General features: G+C 44.1%; 1 protein-coding gene across 1 annotated transcript in view; it reads left to right on the top strand.

Annotated features, from left to right (window-relative positions):
- The window catches only part of CAPS2 (calcyphosine 2), a 120,670-nt gene that overhangs the window by 21,959 nt on the left and 85,481 nt on the right, over window positions 1-13,230 (top strand). Inside the window, exons 6-7 of the mRNA XM_040410028.1 lie at window positions 3,752-3,919; window positions 10,566-10,691. Coding sequence (XP_040265962.1) covers window positions 3,752-3,919; window positions 10,566-10,691 — 294 coding nt within the window. The remainder of the gene's footprint in view (window positions 1-3,751; window positions 3,920-10,565; window positions 10,692-13,230) is intronic.

Raw genomic sequence — 13,230 nt, 5'->3', positions numbered from 1 at the left:
TTCAATGCAAGTGTGAACAAAGCCTTACACATTTAGGCCTCTTTCACATGGGCGTCGCTTGTGAGGGCCGGGTAGGATGCGGGTGTGTCGCGGAAAAATGCACATTTTTCAGCGAAACTGCAAAGCATTTTAATGCGTCTTGCACGCGTGTGAGAAAAATCGGCATGTTTGGTACCCAGACCTGAACCCGGACTTCTTCGCAGAAGTTCGGGTTTGGGTTCGGTGTTGTGTAGATTTTATTATTTTCCCTTATAACATGGTTATAAGGGAAAATAATAGCATTCTTAATACAGAATTCTAAGTAAATTATGGATGGAGGGTTTAAAAAATAAAATAAAAAATTTAAACTCACCTCATCCACTTGTTCGCGCAGCCCGGCTTCTCTTCTGTCTTCTTCTTTGATGATCAGGAGGAAGAGGACCTGTGGTGATATCACTGCACTCATCACATGGTCCGTCACATGATCCATCACCATAGTGATGCATTGTGTGATGGACCATGTGATGAGCGCAGTGATGTCACCAAAGGTCCTTTTTCTCCTAGGTCATCAAAGAAGAAGAAAGAAGAGACGCTGGGCTCTGCGAACAAGTGGATGAGGGGAGTTTAAATATTTCATTTTTCATTTTATTTTTTTTAACCCCTCCAGTGCTATTTTACTTTGCATTCTGTATTAAGAATGCTATTATTTTCCCTTATAACCATGTTATAAGGGAAAATAATAATGATCGGGTCTTCATCCAACCATGTGTGAAAATCGCACCGCATCCAAACTTGCTTGCGGATGCTTGCGATTTTCACGCAGCCCCATTCACTTCTATGGGGCCTGTGTTGGTGAAAAACACACAATATAGAGCATGCTGCGATTTTCACGCAACGCACAAGTGATGCGTGAAAATCACCGCTCATGTGCACAGCCCCATAGAAATTAATGGGTCCGGATTCAGTGCGGGTGCAATGCGTTCACCTCACGCATTGCACCTGCACGGAAAACTCGCCCGTGTGAAAGAGGCCTTGGGCTACATTTAGACGACCATATGTTTTATGGTCCGCAAAACACGGATACTGGCCATGGGCATTCCGCATTTTGCAGACCACACATGGCTGGCCCTATGATGGAAAAACAGATGCGGACCCAGAAACATGGTCATCTGAATGCTTTCTTAGGGTCCATTCACACGTCTGTAGAATGGGTCTGGATCCGTTCCGCAATTATGCGGAACGGGTGCGGACCCATTCATTTTCAATGGGGCCGGAAAAGATGCGGATGCAGATGTTCTGTCCGCATCCGCATTTCCGGTCCGTGGCTCCGCAAAAAAATAGCAAAATAAAGATTGAATTCAAAGCTATTTGCTGTCCCTGATGTGCTGTCTCCGAACTACTGATACAAGCTCCGCAAAAAAATAGAGCTTGTCCTATTCTTGTCTGCAGCTGCGGACAAGAATAGGAATACTCTATTAAGTGCTGGCGATGTGTGGCGTCAGTGTTTTGCGGTCCGCAATATGCGGGTGGCAAAACACTGCGGACGTCTGAATGGACCCTTAGGTGAAGCTTAGCAACTGTAGTTTTCCAAGTAGTTTAAAAGCAGCTGAGTGTACGAGTGGGAAAAGGAAATGAAATATCTGAAGTGATGGGAGTCTGACCTCTGGGGTCTCCACCGATCATCATAGCAATGTGAGGACAGTATTTTGCACAGCAGCGTGTATGGCCAGCAGCTGTCAATGGACCAATATCTTGCAAATGTCACAGTGCCTTTATTCGAATGACTAGTACGGGGTCCTGGGGATCAATGAATGCTCTTGTGCCGGTTAACCCCCATAAGAAAATTGACTGTGACCCAGAGTGTCAAAGTCCCTTTACATGGGACAATGGAGCAGCAGATTATCGGGAGGGAAGCGTTCCTTCCTGACAATCTGCTGGTGGAGGAGACCAGTCATTTACATGCAGCGATCTCCTCCAGAGTACGGGGAGGAGCGATCAATAATGCCATCACTCTTCCATACTGACTCGTTTACACAGCACGATCTGCTGCTGGCAGCCGTCGATTTTTGTGTACACACAAACGATCCGCATACTCGAAGGTAATCGTCTGTACATTTACACCGCCAGATAATCACTAACGAGCGATACTATGAACGCTCGTTAGCGATGATCTAGGCGATTGTCGGCCCGTGTAGAAGGCGATCATCATTATTTCACCTCATCACTGCGCAAGAGTCTTTGATCTCACTTTATGCAGCAAACTACTATGAACTGGAAAGGATGTCGTTCTGATAACTCCCAATGGGCACACTCAGATTTCAGATTTCCATGCATCACTATGGTTACTTCCACTTCAGCTTTGTATGTTAGCTGACTTGAACACGGAAATGAAAGTGCTTTTTAGAATACTGATTTCACTTGCCTGGACTGCTAACAAATCCTGAATGCCATTGGGAATGATGCTGTCTAAAATTTCTGATCACTCCCTTCCTGAAACAGAACCAGCACTGTACCTATCCAGCGTTGTGTCTGGTATCGGAGCTCTGCCTCATTAAGGGGAATGGGGCTGAGCTGTAACGCTAAACGCAACCTGTGGGAAGGTGCGGTGAGGTTTCTGGAAGAAAGCAGCCCCTTTTTTCTCAAGGGGTTATTCACTTAGGTTGACCCTTATCCTTAGGGCGCATTCACAAGCCCGTATTGCGGATCGCATTTGCGGATCCGCAATACAGGGGCCCCGTTCCGTGGCCATTCTGCATCACGGATGCGGACCCATTCATTTCAATGGGTCCGCAAATCCAGAGATGCGGAACGGAACCACGGAACGGAGCACTACGGAAGCACTACGGAGTGCTCTCTGAGGTTCCGTTCCGTGCTTCAGCACCGCGAAAAGGTAGAGCTTGCTCTATCTTTTTGCGGAACGGAGGGATCGCAGCCCCATTCAAGTGAATGGGGCCGCGATCCCTATGCGGCTGCCACACGGCAGTTGCCCGTGCTTAGCGGACCGCAATTTGCGGTCCACAGCACGGGCACGGGCTTCACCCGGTCGTGTGAACAAGCCCTTATCCATATATTCCCACTTGAGACCCTCCACTGTTATCCAGAGTAAAAAGGCTATCTATTTTTAACAAAATGTTATGTGACATTTCAAAAGTTTTGATTAGTGTGGGTCTGAGTCCAGAGACCCCATGATCCCTAAAACCAGGAGAACAAGTCACTCAGACCGAGCACTGTCTGGGACTGGAGACTCGTAGACCTTCTGTTGAGCCTGTCTTCAGCAGCGAGGAGAGATAGTGCTCTGTGCTAGGCGAGGGTGTCCACACTCGGACCTCCACCGATTAACACCTTTGATAGTTCACTATGACATGTTAAAAGTACAGGTACACGTTAATGGTCTCATTCTAAAGGACTTGACCATATGTGGTGCTGTCTAAGGATATGTTCACACATGGATACGCTGCCTAGTTTCTGTCTGGATTTTGCAGGCGGAAAACCTCAGGGTATCATAGTACAAGCAACGTGAATGAGATTTTAACAAATCTGATCCAATGGTGTGGACAGAATCTGTGTGGGAACTGACCCGCTGTGCATAAGGTGAAATCCGCAGCACATCCGCTATAGGACGGCATCTTCCTATCCAAATCCTCCGCCAACTAGACACTGCAGATATTATATGAGGGAAAGTATAATTGTCTATGTTTCTTTCTTTTTTTTAAGTTTTTTTTTTTAGCGTAGTCACCTGTGCCTAACGCTGTCATTCTTCTGTGACTACCAGATTTCTCTAACACAGTTGAAAACCGTTCCGGAGAATTTACCGTCAGCATCCGACAGATTCCGCTTGAAGTATCAGCAGTATGAGGAGGATATGAAGAATAGCTACAAGCAATATACGATGAGAGAAAAGAATAAACAGCAATCTGCAAGACAGGATAATAGACATGAGGTGAATCTGTAGTTCACGTCTTTACATGTATGTGAATGACACATGTACAGGTGAAACTCCAAAAATTAGAATATCGTGCAAAAGTCCATTTATTTCAGTAATGCAACTTAAAAGGAATTGCATTAATGCAGCTTAAAATTAGAATTTTGTGAAAAGGTTCAATATTCTAGGCTCAAAGTGTCACACTCTAGTCAGCTAATTATTCCATACCCCCTGAGCAAAGGGGACCTCAAAATTGTGACTTTGGGTTTCATAAGCTGTAAGCCATAATCATCCAAATTATAACAAATAAAGGCTTGAAATAGACTCATTACATGCAAAGTGAGATATCTCATATGTTAGTTTCACCTTTTAAGTTGCATTACTGAAATAAATGAACTTTGCACGATATTCAAATTTTTCACCTGTACTTATATCATTCAGCTTAAACAAATATTGACAGGAATATCCTTCCTGCGGATGACTGAGTGGGGCAAGACAAATACGTTTATGCATGAAGTAATTTATTACATGTACATGTTGATCGAAGGACCATACGCAGATCTCATAAGGCCCAATAGCAAAACTTAGTGTGGTTTCCCCTGCCCCACCCAGGTCCCCAGTAGATCTGCGCCAGTCACTACCAGCCAAAGTGCAATGCTCCTGATTTCTGATGAATTTTTTTATTTTATTTTTTTATTAAGCAGACTAAATTTTAAACCTTTTTTTATTTTTTTATTTTTTTTTAAAGATATTTTTTACTGAGGACCTATCCTTTGGCTAGGTCATCAGTATCTGATTTGTGAGGGTCCAACACCTGAGACCTTCGCTGATCAGCTGTTTGTGAAGGCACCAGCGCTCACAGTAGCTCCGTGGCCTTCTCTCAGCTCACCAAGCACAAACCCGTCCGTTTGATAGCGACTGGGCTTGGTATCGCAGCTCAGCCCCAGTCACTTCAACGTGACATCACATAGCATAGGGAAAGCTGCAGGAAGGCCGTGGTGCTACTGCAAGCTCTGGTACCTTCTCAAACAGCTGGTCAATGGGGGATCCCGGGTGTCAGACCTCCACCAATCAGATACTGATGACCTATCTAGAGAATGGCAACAAACAAAATGTAGAAGCAGCACCACTCGGTCCTTGTTGATGTATCCTTATAGATGCAACAGCCTCACCAATGGCCTGGATCCAATGGCCAGAATATATGGATAAATGCAGACGGTGTCAGCAGCATCTCACATCATCGTCTTTTATTGGGACTTCAAAGCAACAAAATACATAGCAGCAACGTTTCGGCTGATATACAGCCTTTGTCAAGCCTATGCTTGAATAGGTCATCCATAAAAATATCTAAAAAAAATCCTTTAATTACAAAAAATCAGAATAAAAAAGTCATCTTTGGCTTCACCCACTTTATTCAACTTCTATGTCAGTAAGTGGAACAGGTGCTTCATAAATATGACGCTCATTCTGGCATAAATACATTGATAAATCTCCTGCTTCCGATCTATTACAAAGTCGGCTGTCTGCTGCCACCCCCAGGGGGCGCTCAGTGCATAGCAATTTATGCAGTTACAGTTAAAAGGAATCTGTCACCAGCGACCTCCTTATTCAACTCTCTGCTATTGCATGCAGCCATCTCCTCCTCAGTATAGGGATGAGTGATCCCTAATGCATGGCTCGTCCCTATACTGTCTCATTGTTTGCCGGCAGACCAGGATTTTTCGACATGTTAAAAGATCCCAATTATCTGATGAAAGATCGTTTGCGATTAGATAGAGCAGACGATTGTCAAGAGGGAAGCCTGCCTGATACATGCAGCAATCTCCTCCTCAGTATAGGGATGAGCGATCACTAATGAATTGCTTGTCCCTATACTGTCTCATTGTTTGCCGGCAGTAGAGCGTTTATTACATGGTGCGATCTGCCGCCGGCAGACCAGAATTTTTTAACATGTTGAAGATCCCGATTAGCCAATGAATAAGCGTTTGCTTATTCATCGGGTAATCGGCGGCAGTATTACACTGCTCGTTAGTGATCATTTTAACAATAATCTGCCTGTGTAATAGGACCTTAAGTGATTTGTCAAATCTTATCTCTTCTTTCCTTGTACAATGACCTCTGCACAGGTCACAGAGCATGCCTAGAAAATTTTCCCAATGAAGTCAATGAGGTCCCTTCCTGACCATTGTGGCTGCCGTAAAGCAATTTTTTTTTAATGCTGTGTAAATGCTGTTAAGAACAGCTCAGGCAAGATGGTCACCCATAATGATGGTCAAGAAACAGAAAGAAAAATGTGTAATCAGAATATAAAAACATTAGAGAAAAAGAAGATGGAGATTTCCTTTAAGTGGGACTCTCTGTCATGCTAAAATTCCAAACAAAGAGGAAGAGCCTGGACAAGAAATAGAATACATGGGGTGACTTCAAAATATTATAAGATTCCCATATAAATTGTTAATATGTAATTAAAAAATTTGATGAAACGTCTCTTTAAGGTTAGCCTATAAGCGAGTTATCAGACACATTCTTAACTAAGCACCAGTTATGATGTGGGAACTTTAAAGGGGTTATCTTTCACAGATTAAGGGGAAGGGAAAACACCAAATACACACCACAACGAATAGACAACAATCTAGGCCTCAAAAGCTAAGGAAGAGGGATGGTGACCTCCTAGTAATCCCTAGGCCTTTCCCTAACTCCTGCCAGTATGAGCAGATCCTGATGGTGGAAATACTCATACACCGGATACCTAATCCCCTGCTAAAACTGACGAGCCCTAGGATAGGTAGCAGGGGATGAGACGGCTGGTTCCTTCCAGAATGAAGGAACCTGCGTCTCCCTGAAACAACACACACCAGATAATAAGAAACAGGGAAGGCAACAAGTACTTAGCTTAGAGATGTATCGAGAAGCAGGAGATCCAAGACAAACCAGCACTAGCAACTCCAAGCAGAACCTATCAACCGCATGGTCAGCAGTGTGAGGTAGATCTAAATAAAGCCTCATTACTGATACGAGCGGCACCTGAGGAGAGGTGAGATCCTGCCAAACAACAACCTACATAGAGGAAAACAGAGAGACCTGTCAGATAGCCTCATGTGCAACAAGTCTATCCGATCGTCTCACCTCCCTAAAAAAATTAAGATCAGACATCATATAGGACATGACAATCTCTTTCTAACAAAGCTAGAACCAGCCCTGTACCTCACATGGTTCCAGAGATCCCCACATCCATGGTTCCAATTGCTCTGCTAGATTATCTTCAGCCTGGCAGCTCAGAGGGCGTATCCTTTCTGCTGCAGCTCTCTCCTCGTAACTGCCACAGCTTCTAACAGAACACATGGCTGGTGGCAGTTGAAGATTTAAACTGAGCGCATGCGACCATCAATGAGACAAACAAATAATAAGGAAAAGAACAAAGGGCAGGTGGCGCTATACAGATACATTTTATTGAATAAGTCACTGGCTATACTAAATGTTTAATAACATGGTAGTTTGAAAAATGGAGAATATGTTTCATGGCACAAACCCTTTAAGATGGCTATACATATTATAATTATGGTTCTTATCTGCCGACACATTCTATGTTTCTATGTTGGCCAAATCTGTCGATTTCGGTGGAAGGGGCTGACCATCTAATGTGTATGAAATACACGAGGCATTTTTTTGCAAAGTGAACTGTATATCGATAGTAAATTATACAGAAAATGGGGGGCAGTGTGCGCTTCCATTTTCAGAAAACTCATCGCTCATTGTATTTGATACATGCAGGCGACTATCTCTCTTCACCCTAGTCACAATTAAGACTAAGTCTACATTTATTATTAATAAGCAGTAGCAATTTTCATTGCCTTGTCATTACTGAACATGTTCTTTATACTAATAAGTATTGATGTGAAGCTCAGCGATAATGGCTTCTTGAAAATATGGTAAATGGATTCCGACGCTCCGGTATGGGTTTTTAAGTCAAGGTAAAGCTTAATGTGATTTATTTTTTTTATGGCAGCATCAAAGGCGAAGTAGTTTATGTTTTCTTTTTTTTACAAAGAATATGGAGGCTTTTAGATAACTTTTATATGTGTTTTTATTCATGTAAGCTAGTCATTATGATATTACAGTTTACATGTGTCCAGTTTCAGGAAGAAACACTCAGTATCTGCCTGAAATAATAAATAGACTATTACCTACCTAGCAGATCCTGAACCACGGCTCCAGTTTCCCCTCCGGGCTGCAGTGGTTATGTCATGTCGACCACATGTGACCGCTGCGGCCAGTCACCGACCTCAAGCAAGGCGCCTCTGAGGCCAGTGATTGCCTGCAGTGGTCGATGTGACACAACCATTGCCACTGGGTCAACAGAGCCCGACCAGGAGAACGAGAGTGGCAGTGAGGGATATGCTAGGGATGTAATAGTCCATTTATTTTTATTTTTTGCTCTGATGGTTGTCAGATTTCTTCCTTTTTAAAGGTTTATATGTAGAAACTACACACATTGTGACCCATTTCTTAGTGTTATCCAGGTCCTTCTAAAAAAATTAGCATATTGTGATAAAGTTCATTATTTTCTGTAATGTACTGATAAACATTAGACTTTCATATATTTTATATTCATTACACACAACTGAAGTAGTTCAAGCCTTTTCTTGTTTTAATATTGATGATTTTGGCATACAGCTCATGAAAACCCAAAATTCCTATCTCAAAAAATTAGCATATCATGAAAAGGTTCTCTAAACGAGCTATTAACCTAATCATCTGAATCAACTAATTAACTCTAAACACCTGCAAAAGATTCCTGAGGCTTTTAAAAACTCCCAGCCTGGTTCATTACTCAAAACCGCAATCATGGGTAAGACTGCCGACCTGACTGCTGTCCAGAAGGCCATCATTGACACCCTCAAGCAAGAGGGTAAGACACAGAAAGAAATTTCTGAACGAATAGGCTGTTCCCAGAGTGCTGTATCAAGGCACCTCAGTGGGAAGTCTGTGGGAAGGAAAAAGTGTGGCAGAAAACGCTGCACAACGAGAAGAGGTGACCGGACCCTTAGGGAGATTGTGGAGAAGGACCGATTCCAGACCTTGGGGGACCTGCGGAAGCAGTGGACTGAGTCTGGAGTAGAAACATCCAGAGCCACCGTGTACAGGCGTGTGCAGGAAATGGGCTACAGGTGCCGCATTCCCCAGGTCAAGCCACTTTTGAACCAGAAACAGCGGCAGAAGCGCCTGACCTGGGCTACAGAGAAGCAGCACTGGACTGTTGCTCAGTGGTCCAAAGTACTTTTTTCGGATGAAAGCAAATTTTGCATGTCATTCGGAAATCAAGGTGCCAGAGTCTGGAGGAAGACTGGGGAGAGGGAAATGCCAAAATGCCTGAAGTCCAGTGTCAAGTACCCACAGTCAGTGATGGTCTGGGGTGCCATGTCAGCTGCTGGTGTTGGTCCACTGTGTTTTATCAAGGGCAGGGTCAATGCAGCTAGCTATCAGGAGATTTTGGAGCACTTCATGCTTCCATCTGCTGAAAAGCTTTATGGAGATGAAGATTTCATTTTTCAGCACGACCTGGCACCTGCTCACAGTGCCAAAACCACTGGTAAATGGTTTACTGACCATGGTATTACTGTGCTCAATTGGCCTGCCAACTCTCCTGATCTGAACCCCATAGAGAATCTGTGGGATATTGAGAAGAGAAAGTTGAGAGACGCAAGACCCAACACTCTGGATGAGCTTAAGGCCGCTATTGAAGCATCCTGGGCCTCCATAACACCTCAGCAGTGCCACAGGCTGATTGCCTCCATGCCACGCCGCATTGAAGCAGTCATTTCTGCAAAAGGATTCCCGACCAAGTATTGAGTGCATAACTGAACTTAATTATTTGAAGGTTGACTTTTTTTGTATTAAAAACACTTTTCTTTTATTGGTCGGATGAAATATGCTAATTTTTTGAGATAGGAATTTGGGGTTTTCATGAGCTGTATGCCAAAATCATCAATATTAAAACAAGAAAAGGCTTGAACTACTTCAGTTGTGTGTAATGAATCTAAAATATATGAAAGTCTAATGTTTATCAGTACATTACAGAAAATAATGAACTTTATCACAATATGCTAATTTTTTGAGAAGGACCTGTAGTATAAAGGAGAGTATAGACAGTAGGATGCTTCTCAGTATTGATGCACCATATGTAGTTCATATGTAATGAAAAGGCTTAAAAGGGTTTTCTGAGATGTACATACTGATGAACTATCCTCAGGATAGGCCATCAGTATCTCATAGGTGGGGGTCCGACACCCAGGACTCCCACCGATGTTTGAGAAGGCACCAGGTCTTCTTTTAGCACTGTACATAGTATAGGTGCTGTGCTTGGTATAACAGCCTCATTCACTTCTATGGGGCTGAGCCGCCCCTAGGCCACATGACCGATGACGTGTCGTCACTTGACTACTGCGAGCGCTGCTTCTCGAACAGCTGCTCAGCAGGGGTCCCCTGTGCCGGACCCCCATCGATAGGATAGTTCATCAGTAGTTAAGTCTCAGAAAACCCCTTTAATGATGATTTATTCTGCACAGCATTAGCTCTGTACACTAGGCCAGGGTCTACTATCGTGTGCTGCATTTTATAACAGAATCCAATTAACCCGTAAAGTGATTTGCTGTTGTGTTCTCAGCAGGGTGGAAGACCTGAGGATGGAGGTTTTGCTATGACAACACCATTTGATGATAAAGTCTACCTTCAGCGCTGCTACACCAGTAAACCGTACACAGCACAGCATGGCCTGAGGAAGCTGGAAGCTGTAAGTCTTATATATACATTATACGTGCTGTTACAATCCACTGAAACATCTGTCCTTATACCGCGTACTAGGAATTGTCATGTAAGTAAGTGCAGTTATGGGAAAAGCATTATAAAAAATAAGGTATGGCTACTTCTTATAAACCATGTCACCTCATATGTAAACCATTCTCTTTAGTAGTAATAATGTGCTAGCAGTAACCGCCAGTCTCCGTCCACTGCCTGGAGGTGCCCGTGTTCTTGATTGGTTGGTATGGGCAATAAGACCAGTCTTCTTCTTACACAGGTTTGATAAATAAGTCCTACTGTCTCTATGATATGCTGTACAATTGCAGCAATTATCAGGAAGGAGTGTTCCTAGGAATGCTCCTTCCCAAAAATTGCCCTGTCTAAAGGTGCCGCTGTTAACCCAGTGAACGAGGAAACGCTTGCTCATGGGGTGAAAGCATCACTGATCTAAATCATGGTTTCTGGGCAGCAGGTCATGCCATGTAGACAGAAATCTGCTTCCATGAAACACTGAGGCAGATTTACTATTACTGTCAAACTTTGCGCTGTCTAAGAATATGAATCCCAGTCTTAGACCTCATGCACACTACCGTTTTTCGGGTCCGCATCCGAGCCGCATTTTTTGCGGCTCAGGTGTGGACCCATTCACTTCAATGGGGTCGCAAAAGATGCGGACAGCAGTCCATGTGCTGTCCGCATCCGTTGCTCTGTTCCGAGGCCCCGCAAAAAAAATATAGCATGTCCTATTCTTGTCCGTTTTGCGGACAAGAATAGACATGTCTACAATGGGCCGCCCGTTCTGTTCCGCAAATTACGGAAGGCACACGGGCAGCTTCCATTTTTTGCGGATCCGCGGTTTGCGGTCCGCAAAAAACAGCACGGTCGTGTGCATGAGGCCTTAATATAAGGCTACTTTCACACTCGCGTTTGGTGCGGATTCGTCATGGATCTGCACAAACGCATCCATTAGATAATACAAACGCATGCATCCGTTCAGAACGGATCCGTTTGTATCATCTTTAACATAGCCACGACGGATCCGTCTTGAACACGATTGAAAGTCAATGGGGGAAGGATCAGTTTTATAGTGTGTCAGTGAAAACGGATCCGTCCCCATTGACTTACATTGTGTGTCAGAACGGATCCGTTTGGCTCAGTTTCGTCAGACGGACACAAAACGCTGCAAGCAGCGTTTTGGTGTCCGCCTCCAAAGTGGAATGGAGGTGGAACGGAGCCAAATGGAGGCAAACTGATGCATTCTGAGCGGATCCATTCTTTTCCATTCAGAATGCATTAATGGCAAAACTGATCCGTTTTGGACCGTTTGTGAGATCCCTGAACGGATCTCACAAACGGAAACCAGTGGCAGGGCACATGCTCGACCTGCCAATCCATCAGATGGGGAACAGGACCCTCATTCTCAGGATGTCTGACCGCTGTGGCCCCCGCAATCAGTTTCTTTTCTTACCTGTGGATAGGGGATAATTTGGCACAGTTTCTTTAAAAGGTGACTACTATTTAACAACGTTCTGACATGTTATAGTGACATGAAGTTTTGATTGGTGGGGTCTGGGTGCAGAGATCTCTATGATCACTAAAACAAAGGTGAAAAGGCCCCTCGGTTTCTGGTCAGCTTTACTCCGTTTTCCTTGTAAAGTGGACAGAGTAGCGTACAGATTCAGAGAAAGTCTGTGTGTCAAGCCTAAAAGACAGAAAAGGGGCATAGCCTCTTTGTTTTAGTGATCAGTTGGAGTCTCCGCAGCAGGAACCCAACTGACCAAAACTTCAATATAAAATAAGGCTACTTTCACACTAGCGTTTTTACTGGATCCGGCAGGGTTCAGCAAAAACGCTTCCGCTACTGATAATACAACCGTCTGCATCCGTTATGAACTGATCCGGTTGTATTATCCGTTTTCTATTGTGTCAGATTGTGTCAGAGAAAACGGATCGGTCCTTATTGACTTGCATTGTGGGTCATGACGGTTCCGTCTGGCACCGCATCTCATGATGGAAAGCAAACTGCAACATGCATTTTGGAGCATTTTGTTCTGTTCAGTTATAGAGGCAGGGCAGAGTGCTGGTTGCAGAGTGCTATTGCATTTGTATTTTGCGTTTGTATATGTATTTCGCCATAGTGATATGCACCTACATACGGGTTGTGCTGACCCAATCACCTACATCTTTGTAGTATATATTGGAGGCATGGCGATCTCCATGGAGTCATGCACACCTGACCAGTCAATCTGTCCTGGAGGCTGGTTTTAAAGTCAGTATAAAACTGAGTCTGCTTATATAGCACCTACCAGTAGCCATTTGGCTCCAGGAGAAGTATATAGTGGGCTCAGCATGCATGTTGGTACTTGCATCCCTGGATCCGATAAAAGCTGTAATGGCACCGGATGGGGTTAAAAGCAGAGTGTGCTTGGCGTGCATGCTGCACCTGCATTCCCTGGACTTTGTGTGGCTGTCATGGCCCATGAACAGGTAGGAACTAGTGTTAGGGACCACTCATAGAGGCGACCTTGACG

The sequence above is a fragment of the Bufo bufo genome, chromosome 1, assembly GCF_905171765.1.
Source record: "Bufo bufo chromosome 1, aBufBuf1.1, whole genome shotgun sequence".
Lineage (NCBI taxonomy): Eukaryota > Metazoa > Chordata > Amphibia > Anura > Bufonidae > Bufo > Bufo bufo.
Note: the sequence above shows the minus strand (reverse complement) of the source record. Positions and strands in the feature narration are given on the sequence as shown.